Source organism: Misgurnus anguillicaudatus, chromosome 4 (assembly GCF_027580225.2).
Source record: "Misgurnus anguillicaudatus chromosome 4, ASM2758022v2, whole genome shotgun sequence".
Lineage (NCBI taxonomy): Eukaryota > Metazoa > Chordata > Actinopteri > Cypriniformes > Cobitidae > Misgurnus > Misgurnus anguillicaudatus.
The window spans coordinates 12,218,072-12,242,030 of NC_073340.2; the positions used below are offsets into that span (position 1 = coordinate 12,218,072).

The window sequence follows — 23,959 nt, forward strand, 5'->3', positions numbered from 1 at the left end:
ATGTAAATTGTATTTTAAATATGTTAATACGTTAAATTTAAGATGAGTTTTTGTATTTCAAAATACATAAATACTTAATCAACCTCTTTATCAGAAACATTTGCCCCTCCAATCCCAACACTCATGCCGATGAGATGCAACTGTACAACTCATAATTGGATCAGTTACTTTTCTGGCATGTCATTGTCAATTTCACATGTATTTTGTGTATTTATCATAAAGCCAATACAGAAGTGAATTAAACTGCAATTCATCGACTGGCCGCTAGAGGCAGGCTCCAAAAGGGAGTCAATCCCCATACAGCCTGGTACAAAAAGTGGTTTCTGGTCAATACAGGCAATGTTGCCCTTCCTGACAAGTGTGAGGAAGGTGATTTTTTTTTATAACTCATCCGTAAATTATACACTAAATACCAAATTTATGTGAATTTATGATAAAAAAAAAAATATTCCAATGGGGTAAGCAATTTTTTAAGTAAGTGTTTTAAAAACACCATTCTTACCCCATTGGCAGATATTTTTGTTTGTTTTAAGCACAAATTCACTTAAATTGTATATTTTTTGTCTACAAACTACACTTATTTTCTTAGGTCATTTTGCTCATCAAGATAATGCATCTTGATTTAAGAATTTTTAGATATTTGTACTTAAAACAAGACAAACATACTAAATAAGAAAGTCATTTTTTGCAGTGTATTAAGCCTTAAATTTCTGCATAATAAATAAGGGCGTGGCCATTTGAGTGATGGGTGAACTGCCACTGATGTCACTGTTGCGTGGTTTCAGCCCTAAGGCTTGTTCGACTTTATATGCGGCGCCACAAGAACCGACAGCTAGATGAAGCGAGGGCGATATAAAAGCAAACTCCTCGTATGATTTTGCAAATTGCTCTCGCGGTACTTTGACATCATCCGGCTGTCGATTCTTGCGGCGCCAGATGAAGTCAAACACGTCACAGGTGGTTCTCACTGCGCATGTCGGGGTCAAAAAATCATTAGAGCAGGTTGAGTTGCGTATTATTCGGTATCGTCAAAAATGCCTATACTTGCATCGTGGGCTTTAAAAATTGCATCAGGTCTGCCGTTAAGTTTTTCGGGATTCCTGCAGAATCTCAAAAATAAAAAAATACAACATCTGTGGCTGCAAGCAATTAAATGTGCAGACTGGGACAATGCAAAGATCAAAGAGGCTTGTGTTTATGCTCACTCCATTTCAGGTAAGTCAACATTTTTCAGCTCTGTTAGATTAAACTGGAAATGAAAACTTATATAAACTTAAAGCCCTGTTTTCAGATTGTTTATGATGAAATAGAACGGTTTCGACTGAAATTTCGACATATGCGGCTGCCCCGAGAATTTTCGGGTGTTTGTGTTTCACCTCACACCTCTACAATAGGTTTAATGGTGCACTGGAACAATCCTTCCTAAAATGCATTAAACTTTCGTTTACAAAGACGTGAAACTCACCGAGTGGTCAGGGGTGTTCACTGATATGCTCACACAAAAATCGCTGCAAATTACGAATTCCAACAGGTTTTATCGTAGTTTTTGCCAACTCCATTGACTTGTATTAGATGTGCTGTGAGGAACGGTATTACTCCGCGCCGGGAACGTTGTTTGTATTCTTGCAATTGGCAAAGGTGGATTAGCGCCACCAGCTGGGCTGGAGTGTCTATTATTCAAAGCTCTAAGCGGAAGAATGTACGGGTGTGAGGCGTTTGGGAAAAAAGGCCCACAAGTTAACAACGAATGCTAAAACACTTGTTGGAAAGCATCTTTTGCAGCGATTTTTGTGTGAGCATATCAGTGAACACCCCTGACCACTCGCTGAGTTTCACGTCTTTGTAAATGAAAGTTTAATGCATTGTAGGAAGGATTGTTCCAGTGCACCATTAAACCTATTGTAGAGGTGTGAGGTGAAACACAAACACCCGAAAATTCTCGGGGCAGCCGCATATGTCGAAATTTCAGTCGAAACCGTTCTATTTCATCATAAACAATCTGAAAACAGGGCTTTAAGTGTAAAATACCAAACTTGTCCTTTAATGCAGTGACTTGCACTGGTCTTGACTTAGTCTCGGCCTATCTTGGTCATGGTCTTGACTTGGTCTGGACCCTTTAAAGTCTTGGTCTTGTCTCGGTCTCGGCATGTCTTGGTCATGCCTTGGTCTCGGTTTAGGTGGTCTTGACTACAACACTACTTGGCTCCAAACTGACGTTTTTACTAACATGGTGGCGACCATGGTCGGACAGTTTTGGTTTAAATTCAATTCAATGGAGGGAGGCGACGTAGTGTCGTCCATCTTTTTTACAGTCTATGCGTTAGAGACTCCGCCGTAACACATCTAGCCTTTATTATACATATCTATGGTTTCAGCAACCACCCACTTTAGCTTCACCCACGTCCCGCCTCTTTACCCATTTTCGGGGATCCGCGAGTGATGCGCGACGACGCCAAGATGGCGACAGCAAGCCCCGCCAACTATTGGCTTCAAAAAAGCTCTTTACCAACCTATGGGTGACGTCACGGACACTAACTCAAACATGCTTTTGTAAAAACCTCACAATAGACTGTCACACATTAAGGGATGCAGAATAGGAAGAAGCCCATTTTTGTAACCCTTCTTTTTGATGATATTGGAAGTTGGTGAAGAGTCATTTCGATGAGGATGTGGGGTTGTTGATGTGCCGTTGGTTCCATCAATGTAAAGATCTTGTGAGTCATATAAGGACAGTCTACGCCATTCAGCTTCACAACAAATTAAAACAAGAGCCTTATCCGCCTCAGACCAGCTTTAAAGACATTTCTATTTCCTGTGTTCTGCTAGTGACAAAACATCCGTTTCATGAGTCACTCTTTAAGTCCAAATGGAGTGTAACCAACATTACATTATTGTGTCCTGTATATTAAAATGAATATGGCATCTATTTAAACATTGAATTTATCTCTGTTGCCTTTTAATTTCTTGAAAGCCCAGACGAGCTTCTCAAGTATCAAGCATTTAATTCTTTCTCTGGCTTTATCTATCTCTTGGTAATAAAAATGGATGCCTTGTGCAAGATCTTTTGACATTAAATGGATGCAATGCATCAGTGTCTAATAATAACGCAACTATTTATTCAGATCAATCATTAGCCCTGTAAACTACAATGTAAAATGCACTTTTACAGCATGGGTTCCTAAAATAATCCAAATTTAAGCTGTATTACAATTTTACAAAACATGAATAAAAACAGGTCAACATTTAAGATAAAATGTAAAAACATGATTGTATATGTAGCCTATTTGTCTTTCATTCTGGGGCAAATTTATAACCTACATATGTGTTTTTGGAGGGGCAGTAAAAATAAACATTCACTGTGTTTCTTTCTGTGGCATTATTTTGTTTTGGCCTGCCAGCTGTTTTGGTGTGACCTCATTCTTTTGTGCAGGCGAAACTTTCCTGACTTCTTTCTAATCAGGTCTCTCTCTCTCTCTCTCTCTCTCTCTCTCTCTCTCTCTCTCTCTCTCCAGCCATGCATTATTAATGTGTTATGTCCACTTGGCAGGACAAATATGATGACTGTACATTAGCGTGTTTCTTCTGTTAGGGTATGAAAGACATTTGTGAAAAGCTTTGAGTACCTATAGAGTTGTACTGCATACTTCATATCTCCAAAGAGTCTTTAGTTTTATTAGATTTATAAAAGACAGATCAGCTCTAATGATCGTTTCCAGAAAACCCTGACCCCATCAAGGCGTAACGCGGAAGGAAGGTCACAAGCAAGCAACACACACAAAATATTATCCCACTATCTCTGGATAACTTATGATTTACTACATGTTTGTGTAATTTAAAAGTATTTTCTTGTTAAAAATGACGATCGTTTTGGTAGTTAAGACCCTTATGCCTCATTTAGTATTGTTTAGAGCCATTTTAAGCTGCATTGAAACTGTAAACTCTTGAGGTCCACTAAAGTCCACTATATGGGGAAAAATCCTGGAACGTTTCCCTCAAGAAATTAATAAAAAGATATAAACATCTTGGATGACATGGGGGTGAGTAAATTATCAGAATTTTATTATAAAAGTGGAGTAATCCTTAAAGCAAAATGGCACACTAACCAACAAATACGTTTATGAAAAAATACACAACTTGACAAAAACTTTGTGCATTTCATATCATTATGAAGGCCCACTGCACCAGATATGTCAGAAGTCATTACATGTCTACCTCTCTCCTTCTCTCTCCCACTCATGAGGAGTTTTTTTAGATGTTATTTACATATAAAGCCTCAGATATAAGCACTATGAAAACAAGAGCTTTCTATGTGAATTTCACAAAAACTATTTACAGGAGATGTTCTGGAGCTCAGATGTTTTGTGTAGCCTTAATATATTTGTCTCTGAATTTTTTTTCCTTCACTTTCTAAACAATTTTGTAGACATGCAGTTATACAGATACACAGTGTCTCTTACACTAATTTCAGAATATTGTTGCATTAGTAAACAAAATATCAAACCTCTCCAACCTCAAAATTGTAAAAATAACATTTCACAAGACCTTTTTAGGATGTAAAATACATCTTTGGTGTCCCCAATGCATGAGTGCAAATGTGAAGTTTCTGCTCAAAATACCATATAGATAATTTATTATAACATGTTCAAATTGCCACTTTGTAGGTGTGAGCAAAAATGTGCCATTTTTGGGTGTGTCCTTAAAAATGCTAATGAGTTGATCTCTGCACTAAATGGCAGTGCCATGGTTGGATAGTGCAGATTAAGGAGCTGTATTATCCCCTTCTGACATCACATTTTCTAGGTTGATAGAAGCACTGGGAACCCAATTATAGCACTTAAACATGGAAAAAGTCAGATTTTCAAGAAAAAACACATGAGATAACTGTAGTCTATGTCTAAATAAAGAATACGTTAACAAGAAGAAACAACATTTGTGTTTGTTCCCATTGATAAACATCAAAGAAAATAGCAAATGCAAATTTAATAATAAAATAACAGTAGCCTATGGTAATTTTTTGTTTGTGTAGTGATCATAAGGCAACCCATTATGGAAGTTAAGCTTTTAATATTTTGTTCAGAGTTTATTAGTTGTATTAATAATCAGATGAATTATTCATGATCTCTTGTGATTATTATGCGAGTTTCTGGGGTGTAAAAGAGCAGGATTCTCCATCGACAGGCTGTTTGCGTTTTTCTCACACATGGACAGCTTTTACTTGAATCATGAAACTCTGCTTTCTAAACAGACTTTTGTTTTAGTATTGTAATGTGTAGGATGATACTATATGTCAACATAATCAGTCAAGACGATTACACAAACAATATGTGTTTATGAATATCGAAGAGATGAGCAGACATTGTGTGTTTTATGTGAGACGGAGACGTTTGTGTATGAGGAACAAGATCCAGGGTCACACAGGTTTGTGAGGTCAGTGTGTGCTGATTGGAGGAACAATTTCTGTGTCACCACACACAATGAAACTCTTACGAAACAAAACATAAATGTTACAACAAGGCTTAGATTCACTCTACATCAATCTAAATATAGTCACAGTGATGAAAGGTAATAACAAATATGGAACATTTTGAGTTTCGCTTTCATCTGAATTTAAGTTTCCATAAACTATTATGTTAATTATGTATGATTTAGAAAAGGAATTTATAACTATTTAAAAAAAAAAGCCATAGTAGTGTTGTGTTTTTCAAAAACGGCAGCAGCTAGAGGGTTTTGTTTTGCGCTCATCAATAGTCCTTTTCACACATACAGTCTTTACTGGTAATTACTGGTAAATTGCAGTTAACAGGTCATGTGTGAACAGAACCTTTCCGGTAAAACAGTGCTGCCAATTTACCAGTAAGAGAGGTTGTAAGATTACCAGTAATTTACTGGTAAGCGCTATGTGTGAATAAAAAAATATAGATTACCGGCATTTAGAAAGGACAACGTCAGAGCGCGCTGACAGCTTTGGACCAATCATAACATTTTAATACAGAAGAGGCTAATGTCACTTCTCACTCGCCCATTCAATCACAGTGGAGGAGAGGCGGGCAAATATTACAACAACCAACCGGCACATCGTTCAATGACTGATAAACAAAGCAGAAGTATCATAGCAACCAAAAAAGTTGGCAAGTGCCTAAAGTCAGAGTCAACCTGGTATTTCAGCCGCTTTTAAATGCTTTGATGTGCACGCTACCACGTTTAAGGCGTCAAAATCGCGTCTACCGCGCGTATTTTGCTGCTTGAACAGTTTGAGTGTACTCGCTTCATACGCGCGTGAAATTCTAGTTATCGAGACATTCACGCTGAGATTCGCGTCATGGGAGGGGCTTCTGCAACTCCACACGCTTTCTGTAATCACGTCACTACGCTCCTGATTGGTTAACGTGGCAAGTTTTTCCGCCAAAGTTCACATTTTTCAACTTGCGCGTTTGCCTCGGCAACGCTCAATTCGCGCCATTTGAGCGAACTTGACGCACAAATGAGGCGAAATCGTGTCTACCGCGGCACGCTAAACGCCTCATTCGCGCTGCGAGACCTCCAGAAGCGTGCGAACGCGTCTTCACATTGACTTTTAACATTGAAATCATTCGCGCTTGACGCCTCTACCGCGGCTGGTGTAAACGCAGCATTAGAGTTGAAAAATGTTTAACTTTGGGTGAAACGCTAGTGAATCACTTCTCATTCGGCCGTCCAATCACAGCGAAGAAGCAGCGGGACAAATATCACAACAACCAACCGACGCGTCGTTCAACAGCCATGTTTAAACGCTTTGGTGTGCACGCTACCACGTTTAAGGCGTCAAAATCGCGTCTACCGCGCGTATTTTGCTGCTTGAACAGTTTGAGTGTACTCGCTTCATACGCGCGTGAAATTCTAGTTATCGAGACATTCACGCTGAGATTCGCGTCATGGGAGGGGCTTCTGCAACTCCACACGCTTTCTGTAATCACGTCACTACGCTCCTGATTGGTTAACGTGGCAAGTTTTTCCGCCAAAGTTCAAATTTTTCAACTTGCGCGTTTGCCTCGGCAACGGTCAATTCGCGCCATTTGAGCGAACTTGACGCACGAATGAGGCGAAATCGTGTCTACCGCGGCACGCTAAACGCCTCATTCGCGCTGCGAGACCTCCAGAAGCGCGCAAACGCGTCTTCACATTGACTTTTAACATTGAAATCATTCGCGCTTGACGCCTCTACCGCGGCTGGTGTAAACGCAGCATTAGAGTTGAAAAATGTTTAACTTTGGGTGAAACGCTAGTGAATCACTTCTCATTCGGCCGTCCAATCACAGCGAAGAAGCAGCGGGACAAATATCACAACAACCAACCGACGCGTCGTTCAACAGCCATGTTTAAACGCTTTGGTGTGCACGCTACCACGTTTAAGGCGTCAAAATCGCGTCTACCGCGCGTATTTTGCTGCTTGAACAGTTTGAGTGTACTCGCTTCATACGCGCGTGAAATTCTAGTTATCGAGACATTCACGCTGAGATTCGCGTCATGGGAGGGGCTTCTGCAACTCCACACGCTTTCTGTAATCACGTCACTACGCTCCTGATTGGTTAACGTGGCAAGTTTTTCCGCCAAAGTTCAAATTTTTCAACTTGCGCGTTTGCCTCGGCAACGCTCAATTCGCGCCATTTGAGCGAACTTGACGCACGAATGAGGCGAAATCGTGTCTACCGCGGCACGCTAAACGCCTCATTCGCGCTGCGAGACCTCCAGAAGCGCGCGAACGCGTCTTCACATTGACTTTTAACATTGAAATCATTCGCGCTTGACGCCTCTACCGCGGCTGGTGTAAACGCAGCATTAGAGTTGAAAAATGTTTAACTTTGGGTGAAACGCTAGTGAATCACTTCTCATTCGGCCGTCCAATCACAGCGAAGAAGCAGCGGGACAAATATCACAACAACCAACCGACGCGTCGTTCAACAGCCATGTTTAAACGCTTTGGTGTAAACGCTCCCTGAGAAGTCACTGTTACCATAGAAACAAAAGTGCACAGCAATTACTGTCTACTCCTGTCAAGTATTTCACAAAAATATAATCCAGTTGGTCTTCCTACACTAACAATAAATTTTATCTGAATATTTAAATAATTTATTTGGAACACGTGGTACTACATAATCATTTACGTAAAGTTTAGCTAATGGAGCCATTCACACTCCATCACGGCATTCTGTCATAAAAACACTTGTTTTAATTTTTTTTTACTTCGAATGTAATGTTTGAATTTAATGAGAGAAAATCGTTTGGTTAATGGTTCACAACTTACTGAATCATTAACATAATTTTGGAGGAGAAACACATTTACGCAACCAAGCAAGGCTCCTGACCGTATAGGGTGATGCTCTCCAAAGGTTTATGAATGAGATCCTACACACGCACACGCATCAACTGTGTGTTTGATGAGCTTCACATCAGTAGAGTTTGCAGGGATGTCAGCCTTACCACCCACCCCTGTGATCGGTTTCCCCTGTAGAGAGGATGAGTCACCCTGAGAACATCACAGCATCGATGTCTGAAGCCTCACATCAGCATCACACTGACAACCTGTGAGAAATTAATAGAAATCTACTACATTCAGAGCTGATATAAACTGTTCTGTGATCGTGACTACATTACAGTGATAATGACACCAACGATGTCTACATTTTTATAATTTAAAATAAATTACATAATCATAGCTAGCTAGACATGTTTAGAAACGAAATATATACATCTATAATAAACCCCCCAGGTGGTGAATATTAGAATATGGAGAATATTAGCAGCAAATGACTGCTGTACTTCACATAATTCTGTTACGACTTGTTTACCGCCTTCAGCAGCTGTTCTCTGTTTTATGAATGAATTTTGGGAGTGGCCGTGATGTCAATGCACTCGTCGAAAACCTCCCACCCTCAGACGCTGGAAAAGCCTTCATAACCTCCACGTATCCCACGCACTTGCGCATCAATTCGCATCCCCGCACCTGCTCTCCTGTCAGAAGAACCAGATCCAGCCAGTCTGCTGAGGGGCTTGATGACGTCAGGAGACCTCCCCACCTCCCCGGCTCTCGCTTTTTTCTTTTGACTTAAAGAGTGGCATGAATAATCCATTGCACATAAAGAACTGCAGCAGTAAGAGACGTAAGCAGAGGCTCGCTCGTGCACGCACGCACACCCTCAGACGCACGCTCGCGTGTATCGCGTGCAGGACTTATGGGAGCAGAACCGAGGGGCGTGTGAGACTGCAGTGCATTTTTATTCTCGTGCATCTCTCGACGTGTGAAGAACCATCGCGGTTTCTCTTCTCAACACGATCTAAAAGCTCAAGTCGTCATGTTTTGCTTTTGCCTGCAGGGCTCTCTGTTGAAGCTCCAGGCTCTGGAAGGAGACTCCAGTCCTTCATCAGAGCCATCACCAGAAGATAATCCACTAACCCTCGGATTCAAAGAGGAGATCCAGATTCCTTCGTGCAACGGTGTTGGAGAACAGAAAAGTCCTGTAGGTAAGAGAACCAGGGGTCGGACTGAAGATCTGAATTTGGATGGTGTGTACAGTAGGTAAATGTGAATGGTCATCTTCTGTTTTTGAATGAATGAAGCTGCTGAGTGACTAACGTGACTGATGATAATTTCTGGATTAAGAGGGATGGGTTTATTGTGTTTATTATAGGTTGATGGAGAAGATGGTTCTTGTTTTTGGGCACATGTGAGTCAGTTGGCTTCATGTTAGGATCTATTAATAACGCAGGGTGATAGAGAGACACTGAGATCACAGCACGACTCTCTTACATGCACGCATGCATCTTGGCACAATCCACTTGGCTTCATCATTTTTATCTATGTGTGTTTTGAGTTTGTTAGATGTTTAATGTGGTAATTTTCCTTCAGGGTCATACAGGTGTTTAAGCAGAGTAAGCACAGGTGTTGAAGTGTATTTGTATGTTCACCTGATCTGACAGTCACTTAATGTGTGTCCTGTATTTAGACAATTTATCCATTACTTGCTCATTTTAAATATAGAGTAGGAAAATTTTTATTTAAAATGCATCCGCTTTAATTGTGGTTGTATTATCTGTTTTTAATAAGTACCACTTGGTGTGATATTTTATCTAAGGTAGGCTAATGCAATTCATACGTTACTGTGAAGGCTATTTTCTGTTTGTCTATTCATTCTCACTGTCTTGAGTATTTTCAGCAGTGGGTCAATGAGTTTATGTGACTTAGAGCTGAACATGTGTTTATGTGTAATTTGTATCTTAGGGTTTTTTAGTCCTAGATTTTTTCTGCTCATTTATGTCTGCCTTACTTAAGTATTTTTCCTCTAAAGTATGCAGTGCTGAGGTTTTATTCAGTCAGTATGATAGATTAACCAAGCACCAGAATAGCTGTGTTTTGTTTTTGTTAAAAACACGAATGTGTGGAAAATAGTAATGAATCAAGAAGTATTTTCTCATGAGGGCAAAAAAGCAATATCAGCATTTTGCACAAACAGCCTTATATTTTACTGTTTTACTAGAAATGAAAGTGTAAAGAAATATTGGTGAGATCTCCTATAGCATGTAGTTTTCACTTAATTTTACCAACAAAAAATTTTATGCCATGAAAACAGCATATATATACACAAATGGGATATGTTCTAGAAAATATTATTATAAATGTTGTAAGGTAAAGGAATTTACTGTAGCTCACTTATGCTAAGTTTGAAAATTATGACACTAGCCCTTTATAAATGAATTATTAAACGTGCCTGTTAAGCATGAATAATAATTTTGGTCTCATGAAGTGTTAATGTACAAAGACCTTATACATCCCTAGCAATGATCCAAAAGCACCCTGGCAAAAACAGCAATGTGCCAAAACACTTAAAACATCATAGCAACTGTCTTGAAACACCCAGAACACCATAGCAATAATCTAGAAACACCCAGAACACTGTAGCAACAGTCTTAAAACACCCAGAACACTGTAGATGGTGTAGAAACACACAGAACATTGTAGCAACGCTCTAGAAATACCAAGAACACCATAGCGACCAGAAACTTTATAGCGTCACCCAAAACACCATAGCGAGTGTTTAGAAACGTCCAGAACACCTTTATGATGGTCTAGAAACACCCAGAACATTGGAGCAACAGTCTAGAAACACCCAGAACACCATAGTAACTGTCTAGAAACACCCAAAACAGCGTAGCAATGGTGTAGGAACACCCAGAACAATGTCCCAAGACACCAAAAACTCCATAGCAACTGTCTAGAGCAGGAGCGCCCAAACTCCATCTTGGAGAGCCACCCTATAGACAATCAGAGCACCATAGTGACTCCCTAGAAACACCAGAACACCATTATGATGGTCTGAAAACAGAGCACTGTAGCAACTGTCTAGGAACACACAGAACACCATAACGCCTGTCTAGAAACTCCCAAAACAGCGTAGCGACCGCCCCAAGACATCCAAAACTCCATAGTGACTCTCTAGAGCAGGAGTGCCCAAACTCATCCTGGAGAGCCACGCTTGAGACACCCAAAGCACCATAGCGACTCTTTAGAAACACTCAGAATACGTGACCATGGTCTAGAAACACATAGGGCACTGTAACAGCTGTCTAAGAACATGCAGAACTGCAGAACACCTTAGCGAGGGTGTAGAATCACCCAGAACACCATAATGCCTGTCTAGAAACAACCACATCACCAAAGCGATTATCTAGAAGCACCCAGAACACTGTTATGATGTTCTAGAAACACCCAGAACACCATAATGACGGTGTAGAAACTCTTAGAACACCATAGCGTCAGCTTAGAAACACCCAGAACACCATAACGCCTGCCTAGAACACCCAGATCACCAAAGCAACTGTCTAGAAACACCCAGAACATCGTTAAGGCATTCTAGAAACACTCAGAACACCTTAGTGATGGTGTAGAAACACCAAGAACACCACAGTGACTGTCTAGAAACACCCAAAACACCATAACACCTGCCTAGAAACACCCAGAACACCATAGCAACTGCTTAGAAACACCCAGAACACCATAGGGACTGTCTGGAAACACCTAGAACACCATAACGCCTGCCTAGAAAGACACAGAACACCATAACACCTGCCTAGAAACACTCAGAACACCAAAGCAACTGTCTAGAAACACCCAGAACACTGTTAAGGCATTCTAGAAACACTCAGAACACCTTAGTGACAGTGTAGAAACACCAAGAACACCACAGTGACTGTCTAGAAACACTCAGAACACCATAACACCTGCCTAGAAACACACAGAAAACAATATAAACTGCTTAGAAACACACAGAACACCATAGTGACTGTCTAGAAACACCCAGAACACCATAACGCCTACCTAGAAATACTCAGACCACCATAATGCCTCCCTAGAAGCACCCAAAACACCATAACGCCTGCCTAGAAACACTCAGAACACCATAATGCCTACCTAGAAACACCCACAACACCATAATGTCTGCCTAGAAACACATAGAACACCATATGACCTGCCTAGAAACACACAGAACACCATAATGCCTCCCTAGAAGCACCCAAAACACCATAACGCCTGCCTAGAAACACCCAGAACACCATAATGCCTGCCTAGAAACACCCAAAACACCATAACGCCTGCCTAGAAACACTCAGAACACCATAATGCCTGCCTAGAAACACCCAAAACACCATAATGCCTGCCTGGAAACACAAAGAACACAATAACGCCTGCCTAGAAACACACAGAACACCATAGCAACTGCTTAGAAACACCCAGAACACCATAGTGACTGTCTAGAAACACCCAGAACACCATTATGATGGTCTAGAAACAGGGCACTATAGCAACTGTCTAGGAACACCCAGAACACCACAACGCCTGTCTAGAAACTCCCAAAACAGCGTAGCGACCGTCCCAAGACACCCAAAACTCCATAGAGACTCTCTAGAGCAGGAGTGCCCAAACTCCATCCTGGAGAGCCGCGCTTGAGACACCCAAAGCACCATAGCGACTCTCTAGAAACACCCAGAATACGTTACCACGGTCTAGAAACACATAGGGCACTGTAACAGCTGTCTAAGAACATGCAGAACACCTTAGCGACGGTGTAGAATCACCCAGAACACCATAATGCCTGTCTAGAAACAACCACATCACCAAAGCGACTATCTAGAAACACCCAGAACACTGTTATGACGTTCTAGAAACACCCAGAACACCATAATGACGGTGTAGAAACTCTTAGAACACCATAGTGACAGCTTAGAAACACCCAGAACATCATAACACCTGCCTAGAACACCCAGATCACCAAAGCAACTGTCTAGAAACACCCAGAACACTGTTAAGGCATTCTAGAAACACTCAGAACACCTTAGTGACAGTGTAGAAACACCAAGAACACCACAGTGACTGTCTAGAAACACTCAGAACACCATAACATCTGCCTAGAAACACACAGAACACCATAGCAACTGCTTAGAAACACACAGAACACCATAGTGACTGTCTGGAAACACCCAGAACACCATAACGCCTGCCTAGAAAGACACAGAACACCATAACACCTGTCTAGAAACACTCAGAACACCAAAGCAACTGTCTAGAAACACCCAAAACACTGTTAAGGCATTCTAGAAACATTCAGGACACCTTAGTGACAGTGTAGAAACACCAAGAACACCACAGTGACTGTCTAGAAACACTCAGAACACCGTAACACCTGCCTAGAAACACAGAAAACAATATAAACTGCTTAGAAACACCCAGAACACCATAGTGACTGTCTAGAAACACCCAGAAAACCATAACGCCTGCCTAGAAAGACACCGAACACCCTAACGCCTGCCTAGAAACACTCAGAACACCATAATGCCTGCCTAGAAACACCCAAAACACCATAATGCCTGCCTAGAAACACACATAACACAATAACGCCTGCCTAGAAACACACAGAACACCATAGCAACTGCTTAGAAACACCCAGAACACCACCGTGACTCTCTGGAAACACCCAGAACACCATAACACCTACCTAGAAAGACACAGAACACCATAACGTCTGCCTAGAAACACCCAGAACACCATAGTGACTCTCTGGAAACACCCAAAACACCATAATGCCTGCCTAGAAACACTCAGAACACCATTGCAACTGCTTAGAAACACCCAGAACACCATAGTGACTGTCTGGAAACACCTAGAGCACCATAATGCCTGCATAGAAACACACAGAACACCATAACGCCTGCGTAGAAACACCCAGAACATGCATGTACAGGAACCACCAATGCTTTCTTTAAAAAACAGTAAGTGTTGTTGATAAATGTATATTTCAAACATCAAACTCAGTTAAGAGAAAATCTTTGTCTTTTCCAGATGAAGAGCTCAGTCTGAAGTCTACTGTTGTGTTCTTAGTGTTATGCTCTGATCTGATCTGATGTGTGTGTGTTTAGGGTTCAGATTGGCAGAGGTTGACTGTAGCAGTGATCTTCAGCAGAGCCCAGGACCAAGTCGACTCATTCAATACATCACAGATGATAACAGTCCACTGCCCTCACCACGCTGCTCCAGCCTCACTCAGAGTCAACGCTTTAACACAGATCCTGAATCTGCACCTTCTCCACCCTGTGCACAGCATCTCATCATGTATGAACACATGCACATGGCTGTTCTGTCAAATAATAAAAACTTCAGTTTTGCATTACCAGATCAGCTGCTCGTGACACACGGACCTATTTGTACATCACATGTTTGTTTAGTCATTATTAAGATTTCACAAGAGTTTCCTTGTTGCTAATGATGTGGTGATTTGTGATGTACTGAATTCAGATTCCTATGTCTGGTCCATGAGATCAAACTGAGTTTAGGAATAATAAGCCATTTATTATTTCAAAATATACTTTATTCAGTGGATTTAAAAATCAAGTCACTTGATTGCTTGTCAAATAAATAGACAAAATTTGAGTTATTAGTGTCAGGAACGAGAAGACTGTTGACTCGGAGGAAACAAACAAAACTATACATTTCAAATAGTCACAAAAGAACAGGCAGACAGGCAGTGAACACACAATAATTAAGACTAAATATAACAGAAAACGGGCAACACTGAGTGCGTTTACATGCACAGTCTTATGCCGATTACGCTTAATGCTAATATTTTACTGATAATGCTAACATTGCGGACACGAATGCATGTATCTGATTTATTTCCAAATATGAAAAAGGCCTTAAACCAATCAGAGAATATAGGAATCTATGTGCTTTTTTCATGCTTGCACATTCGTGAGTCATATCTGATCTGTTACGAAAAAAATCGTAACTGAGTCACTTCACACAAACAGTGTAAATGTGGCCTGAGTGTATGAGTGAGTGTTTATGTCTGTGATTGTCTCTGTTTAGGGCTCGTGGTGTTGTTAGAACGGAAACCCCAGGTGATGTTAAGGAAGCAACGTCCATCACATTGCTCACAAAACACATCCAAACACTTAAGAGGAAATTGCGCAAATTTGAAGAGCGCTTTGAGCAAGAGATGAACTATAAGGTGAGAATAAAACTCTTTTAAAGATATGTCATCAAGTTTCTTGAGTATAACTATACTGTAATGTTAGGGTAGGCTTTGTTCAGTTGTGTAGTGTACAGCTTCATCTTCTGGTGAGGATTGGTACTGCATTTCTCTCCTGTGTGACTCGGAGCTGATAACTGATGCAATAATATGATATACACCTTGGGTCTTCAAATATTCTTCTTCGAGGGCCAGATTTTAAAAATGTAAATTTGATGCAGGCCAAACTTTTATCCATATTTTTAACTTTTATATAATTTTCACATTTACCTATAAATTATACATTTATTATATTATTATTATAATTTATGTTATAACTTATGTTGTTTTTGTTACTTTTTGTTTTTGTTATAGGTCATTTAAAAAAAGATGCACATCTTGTATCTTGTATTTTGCCTTTTAATTACTGCAATAAATATATTTTTATTATTTTTATTATTATTGCAGTTTAACATTGCAAGAGCACTAGTTCAACTAGTGTAAAAGTGTAAATAATCAACACATGTATTTTTGTATAGCACTAACTGTAAGGCAGAGCTCTTAAACTCCTTTTGTTTGTTTATTGTTGTTTAACTTTCATAAATTGTTACATTTCAATTATTCACAACATATAGTCATTCTTCTCCAAATGACTTAAACTGCACTTCATGTTTTCTTTTTTAATATTTTAAAGATATATAGGTTAAACCGCATTACCATTGTACACTACATTCGGACACGACTGTTGGAGTTCGCCCCCTAGTGGCAGTCGTAATAAAATTTCAGTTTAATACTAAATCCATGTCAACATAGGAGAGAAGTTTATTTTTTATGCATACAAAGCTCAAATTGGATACGAAAATTACTAGACTACAAAAAACTAGACCGCACAGTTTATTGGCTGTCATTTTTATGTACGGTGGAAAGGCGGCTTTAAAGTAACCACGGTGTTTTAAATCAGACAAACATGACCGGCGGGCCAGATAAAAATGATTGGAGGGCCGCATTTGGCCCGTGGGCCACTAGTTGACTAGCCTCGATATACATGATCATGATACAGATTGACTTTAGCTCAGCAGTTAAAACCCATGAATCGTCTTGTTTCTTTCTCACAGCCTTCACACAATGATAAAACAGCAAATCCAGAGATTTTCAAACTCATGAGTGAACTGGCCAGATCACGCAAGCAACTCAAAGGTAAGAGAGCCATTTACATCATAACCGGACTGACATTTTTACCAGACTGAGAAGTCTGTCCATCTTAAAATGAATCAGCACAAAACAATATCTGATCACCCGACTCAGTCTCAGTTTATCCCGCTCTCCTCTCAGATTTAAAGCTGAAACAGTCATATGAAGAAACACAGAGACAAGACCACAGTGAGACCACAGATATCTGCAGGTACACAAACGGCCATCAGGATCCGTCAGATCAGCAGCAGCACAAACCCATTCTGGAGGAGACGGTGGAGGTGCTCCTGAAACGCCTGCGTGAGAAACGTCAGTCGCTCGGCCTGCCAGACAACATGAAGGTAAGACCATCTGCTTTGATTCCCTTTCACCGTATATCCGTCGTCTATCCAGAGAGTTAATGTGATTTGACTCGTGTGTCTGCAGGAGATGACCCAAAGACAGATGGCTTTAGAGAAGATCACACTGCAGAAATGTTTGCTGTATTTCGAGAGCTTACACGGTCGTCCTGTAAGCGGTTTTCTTATATTGAAATGCAGAAATTCTTAAGTTTGATTTATATTTAAAGCTTTATTTTGATATGACTGTGACTGCAGGGTACAAAACAAGAAAGAAACCTAGTGAAACCTCTTTACGACAGATATCAGATGGTGAAGCATCTCCTGTGTGCCACGCCCACCATCACCACCATTGTAAGTATATACATACTGTATATAAACTGAGGCCCACAGGTGTCATGTCGTATTGTATTGTTGTTAACCTTTAAGTCTCAAGTATAGTCTAAAAAAGCATCAATTTTTAAAACAAGGTGCAAAACAAATCAAATCAAACTTGATTTATATCTCAAGACAATCTGATTCCTCCTGCTGTTCAAGTTAAACTACTACTTTTATTGTAGGACTTTATAAGACAATATAAAGCAAATTAATAAATACCAGTGTTGCATTACTTATTGATTGGTCTTCAAATAAAAGTATTCAGGCCATGTTTGTTGCAAAATGTTTCACAGGAAGAAGAGGAGGGTTCAGATGATGATTCGGTCCGGTACACACCGCCTCCAATTTTTCTGACAGACAGGACGTGCTGTGGGGGAGAGGATGGAGACAGCGACACAGCATTCGTCTCTCCGATGGATGAGATCAAGACAGTCAGACAATCTTCTGTAACCATGTCTAACCTTCACGAGGCCTCCAGGTATACATGTCGAGTGCGACTAGTAAATATTTCATAATACATGTCTTTAAGAATATTCACGGTTTAAAAAAAGAAGAAGAATAAAGAGTGCAAAATGTAAATTCTCTTCCACTGAGGTTACCCTGAAGAACATTCATATATCATAGCAGAATATACAGTGTCATTCTGTTTATACTATACAAGTAAATAGAGACTTTGGGGAGGTTAAGCCATAAGAAATCAAGTACTATGAAATTATCCATTTGAAGCATTATGTTCTTCTAAAGATATAGTAAACTGTAGGGTAACACTTTATTTTTTGGTGTCTGTTACACTTGTTACATGTAATTACTATAGTAATAACAGTGAATTATGCATAATTACATGCAAATAACCCTTAACCTAAGTAAGTACCTAGTCATTGTTACCCGGTTCTTTAAAAATTTTATTACACTGTAACAAGGACACAGTAAAACAATTATTTAAGCAATATCGCTCGAGTAGGAGTGTGATATAGCTCTATATCATCACGGCTGTGATTAGGCCAGAGGCACGAGGCCGTAAGCAATCACAGCCGTGATGATATAGAGCTATATCACACGACTCCGAGAGCGATATTGCTTTTATACAACAGTTCGACGCACACTTTTGAAAAAAGAAAACATGAAAACAACAACAGAGTTATTTTAAAAGCCTCTTTGTTTGAGAACTACTTCTTCCGCCACGGATTTGAGGTTGGCCAGAATGACAGGTAACACTTTTGGCTGCTTTGAATCTCATAATAACTCAATGGATGGAGTAGCCGTTTCTTTATATTAACGTTTCTTGGTCACAAAGTGTAGTTTTAAGATTAGTTCAGTCGAGAATATATATTTATTATATTTAAATCTACAGTCGATTAGTAAAGATATCGCCTGTTTGAACGTTTGCTTAGTGAGATTCGGTACGTATGAGAACCAAAGCATGAGCGGACGTCAGTGTTCACTCGCCCCGCTGACCACCGCCCTCTCTGGGCTACATCTCTGACAGGGATTCCCTGGCTCTCATGTTGGCCTTGTTTGTTTTTGATGGTCAAAATGAGATAAAATCTGCAGTATTTGGTGTCATAATAAAACTATTACTTGTTTTTTATTCATATTTAGTTTCTTTTGTGTTGTTATTGTTTTGGGGCGAGGTAAAAGCTAATAAAACTATACTTATATAAATGTTACTATTGGTTTACCATTTACTCTTAACGCGATACGAGAACTCGATTATTAGAAGACTTCGTTCTTGTCAGTACTATATAAAACTGTTTTTTATAAGTGTCAGAGAGATGTTTTTGCATGCTGCTTATAAATATACCAGTGGCGATATCTCATAACATGTTTTAATAGTCACGTCGCAATTTAATTAAATGATCAATGTCCACATTTAAAAGCTGCGGTGCTTACCTGCAGTTCCACGGTGTTTTCGCGTTCTGATAAGAGATATAGCTCCAGAAAAAAATGAGTGTTTACATTCCTCTTTCCAAGTGTTAATCGTCCACACGATGTGACAAGACATTACTCCCATTAACTTTAACGTAACATCCAAGAGCGCTGATCTTTGACGGAAGAATAACTTCCGATTGGGGATTCACAGACTGATTTACGAGCTAGTGAACTAATGAGACACACAGAGCGTGATTCAAAACAACGCGGTTGTGTGTGCCCGTGTGTGCCTGCAGTTTTTCCATTCAGAGATGAGCCTGTTTAGAGGACCTCCATTCACTAGGTGGCGGAATGATACGAAAGGTGAAGCGGTTACTGTGCCGTTATCAGTAGAATATTGCACACCTCTTAGCCAATCAGATTCGAGAACCAGAAAGAACTGTTGTATAAAACAATATATATACAGTTATATACTGCAGTTTATTATTGTAATTATGCTATAGCATAGTGTAATTACTATAGTATACTACAGTGATATTAAACTATAATAAATGAAAACATAAAACTGTAGTAAATGCTCATTAACTGTAATAATAACTGTAGTAAGATTCAAAGACACTACACTGCAAAAATATTTTTTACTTTGTATTTTTGTCTTGTTTTTAGTTAAAATATCTAAAAATTCTTAAATTAAGATGTACTTTCTTGTATTTACAAAATGACCTAAGAAAATAAGTCCAAAAATATCAAATGTAAGTGAATTTGTGCTTAAAACATTTGTGCTTGGGGTAAGAATATTTTCTTGAAATTTCTTCAATTAAGTGTTTAAGAAAAAAGTTGAAGATTTTTTTCATTACACATTGGCAGATATTTTGCTTGTTTTAAGCACAAATTCACTTAAACTGTATATTGTTTTGTATAAACTAGACATATTTTCTTATGTCATTTTGCTCATCAAGAAAATGCATCTTAATTTAAGAATTTTTAGATATTTTTACGTAAATCAAGACAAAAATATACTAAGAAAAAAAGTAATTTTGCAGTGTAGACTATCTAGGAATTTTACTACAGTATTATAGTATACTATTATTTTATGTGAAGCTGCGTCAACCACTAGATACTAGACAAATTACATCATGCAATATCTTTAAAGTAATTTGTAATAATTTCTAGAAATTTGTGAACATGTGCAGATGTAGTATACGCTACAAAAAATGACGTTCTTTATATTTTTGTCTTGTTTTCAGTACAAATATCTAAAAATTCTTAAATTAAGATGTATTTTCTTGATGGGCAAAATGACCTAAGAAAATAAGTCTAGTTTTTAGACCAAAAATATACAATTTAAGTGAAATTGTGCTTAAAGCAAGCAAATGTTTTAATCATGCCAATGGGGTGAGAAAATTGTTTAAGAAAAAGTAAACTTATTTTAAGATTTTTTTCTCACCCCATTGGCAGATATTTTTGATTGTTTTAAGCACAAATCCACTTTAACTGTATATTTTTGTCTAAAAATTAGACTTATTTTCTTAGGTGATTTTGCTCATCAAGAAAATGCATCTTTAATTTAAGGACTTTTAGATATTTTTACTAAAAAACTAAGTAAGAAAGTCATTTTTTGCAGTGTAGCTATCATTATGAGCTACTTTAGAGGCAGTTTTTCATTGTTTATTGAGTTCACCATTTCTGCATGAGAAAGCGTTGTAAATGATGTCTGAATTTCCAGTTTAAGATGTACTGTCCCTTTAAAAACTACGTCTAATTGAATCACAGGTCTGAATTGCTGGAGTGTTTGCGTGAGACCCGAGCCGAGAAGAGAAGACGACGTAAAGCCATCCGAGAGTTTGAGGAGCAGTTTTACAGACAGATGGGAAGGTAAAACACTGAAACGTTTCTGTAGCATTTACACATTTTAATGTTAGGTTTGTCTTTTTTGTACACGGACGGCAAGGAAAAAGGAAAATAAAGAATAGAAACAGTTCAGCATAGTTAGCATAATGAACATCCAATCAATAATTATTACACAAAATAAATCCACCAGGAAAAGAAATGCATTTCTGTACACAATATATGCATATCTGTTGAAAATAAAATACATTTCCAGTCATTAAGGCAACTCAAGGGTTAATTCATGCTCATCTGTTTTATGTCGATTCTGTTTCTCTTTCCTCTCCACCAAAATAATGAAGGAGCGCACAAAAAGATGACCGAATCCCCATGGCCGAGGAATACCAGGAGTACAAAAGTCTCAAAGCCAAATTACGCTTACTGGAAGTGTTGCTCAGCAAACAAGAAACCACATAGAGTCTCCGCCTTTCCGTATTAAACCCGGTGTTCGGACCAAATTGAGTTTGTACATCATGTTTGTGCCATAATGACGCTGAAATGCACTTTAATGTTATTTATGTGTTGATCCGACCACACTGAAAGTCTGTGGGTCGGGCCGAACCAAGCAAGGCCTTTTGATGCCTTCCATAACATACAGTGTGCAATCCTGTACAGATCAAGATGGATCAATACAGACCTCATGAAGATTTTAAAGGGCAAGAAGAAATATAAGAGTATTCGTCTGTGTTTTTGAAACATGGCACTTTATTTTTGGAGGAAAAGAGATCCTTTTTTAACCAAAGTCTAAATCGTATGCAATTTTCACAGTTTCTTGCTCTTGTGTGAAGCTAGTTTATGATTCTAATTAGAAATGTGGTGACTAATGCACACTTATAAGAAAGCCTGTCAAATAATGCAATGCTCTCCATCTGCTTGTTAAGTCTGATGTCACATGGCACCGCTTCCGGGTCCAAGCTTTCTATCAAATGCAACAAAAAAGAATACTAATATTCACTCACGCTGTACTTTAAAACTATGGAAAAAGCACAATCCTAACCTCTATCTCCATACTGAAATCCCAGATGATCAGACAGCGGTTCATCTTTTATGCATCTGTAAAATGTTGAAATCCAGGATGCCGGAGCATTTTTTCTTCCACTGGGGAGGGTGACCATACGTGCCATTTTCCCCAGACACTCACCTTTCAGTTTTTAACCCGACTGGACCCGAATGTAAACGAAACAGACGTGTATGCAGTCTTCACCCGCACCAAAAACCCTGATGGCCTCGCATCCAATTTGGACCGCTGCTCCATTTATTTTCATTTGTTATCTGATAACAACACCAAGGTAACCAATTAAATGTGCATTCAAAATCGATTGACAGGCCTGGCTCAATGAAAATTAACCTACCGCCAACCACACAATGTCACAAGCACTCTTGGCAAACAGAGGAGGGGCTGGAAAAGGACTTGATGCACACATGCGAGATAGTTTGGGTCATCTCGGGTCCGTTCGGCATAAACACATTCATTTTAAATTACCCGAGACCCCAGGCCACTTATATTATATCCGACCCGTGTCCGAGGCACACGTGAAACTTTTAGACCTCTGGCTTTTGTATCTAAGTGGACCCGTTAAAGGAAAACAGCACCTTTTTTCCAATATTTTACTATGTTCCCACCTCAACCCAGACAAATAAACACATACCTATCTTTATTCAATGAGTGGATTTAATCTTTGTACAGTGCGTTGTGAATGTGTTAACATTTAGTAGCCCCATTCATTCCTTAGGATCCAAACAGGGATGAATTTAGAAGCCACCAAACACTTCCATGTTTTCCCTATTTAAAGACTGTTACATGAGTAGTTACACGAGTAAGTATGGTGGCACAAAATAAAACGTGGGGATTTTTTAAGCAAATAAAAAATGAGAACTATATTGTATGGCGAAGGAGCACTTAGTTTGCAGCACTTCCACCTTGGCTTCTAAATTAATCTAAATTTATCTGCTTAAAAAATCGGCATGTTTTATTTTGTCCCACACATGTAGCATTTGTCCACAACATTGGCTGCGTCCGAAAACTCAAGGCAGTTGCCTCGCTGCCTCATTAGGAAATGACTTCGGAGGCATGAAGGCAGCTCAGAGAAAGGCTTTCCGACGCACTTCAAAGGCAGCGTGTTTGAAATATAAACAGAGAGCGCCTTTGTGATAACTAATCACATATTTGAAAACTACAATACTAATTTCTTGCTAGAAATGCAATTAAAATGTGTAAAAATACGTTTATTTACACTAAATTTGTGCTCCAGTCGCTTCTTTGGCCGCCATTTTATTTTTTCGAACTCGACCACTGTTGTCATGTGGTTTTTACGTCAGTAAAGGTGGTGACAAAGGGTCACATGGATATTAACGTCATTGACAGGAGACTGCACTGCCCCGTGTCAATGTTTTGAATGGCAATTTTCTCACAGTTTACAAGTAGTTGAAAACATTACAGATATTGATAGTAATCAGCTGGACAAAATATATAACACTGGCCTAGTGGTTTTTGGACATTTTACTGCAAATATCTCACCTTTAAGTGCACGTATTGAAAAAAGATAGGTATGTATTAATTTGACCAAGTTGAGGCAAGAACACAGCAAAACATTGAAAAACTGTGATGTTTTCCTTTAAGACCTCTATTAAACGGTGCACAAAACGGCTGTTGGGATTTTAGGCTTGGAACTTGAAACGGTACTCCTTACATTGTGACTTAACAAGCAGATAGAAACCAACATTAAGCACTTACTGTAATTAATTACTGTATGCAAGTTTCAG

The 23,959-nt window shown here is 39.2% G+C and overlaps 1 protein-coding gene across 2 annotated transcripts; it reads left to right on the forward strand.

Annotated features, from left to right (window-relative positions):
* The first annotated feature begins 8,128 nt into the window (after positions 1 to 8,128).
* On the forward strand, positions 8,129 to 22,115 carry fam13c (family with sequence similarity 13 member C). Of its 2 annotated transcripts, none has more exons than XM_055176152.2 (10): positions 8,129 to 9,498; positions 14,446 to 14,638; positions 15,392 to 15,533; positions 16,649 to 16,730; positions 16,866 to 17,065; positions 17,151 to 17,234; positions 17,321 to 17,416; positions 17,734 to 17,918; positions 21,083 to 21,184; positions 21,499 to 22,115. In XM_055176152.2, exons 1-10 carry the CDS (start codon positions 9,330 to 9,332, stop codon positions 21,611 to 21,613), a joined length of 1,368 nt encoding a protein of 455 aa, XP_055032127.1. In that variant the 5' UTR covers positions 8,129 to 9,329; the 3' UTR covers positions 21,614 to 22,115. The 2 variants fall into 2 exon arrangements, with proteins under 2 accessions (XP_055032127.1, XP_055032128.1); XM_055176153.2 differs by having other exon boundaries at positions 9,356 to 9,553.
* The last annotated feature ends 1,844 nt before the right edge of the window (positions 22,116 to 23,959 follow it).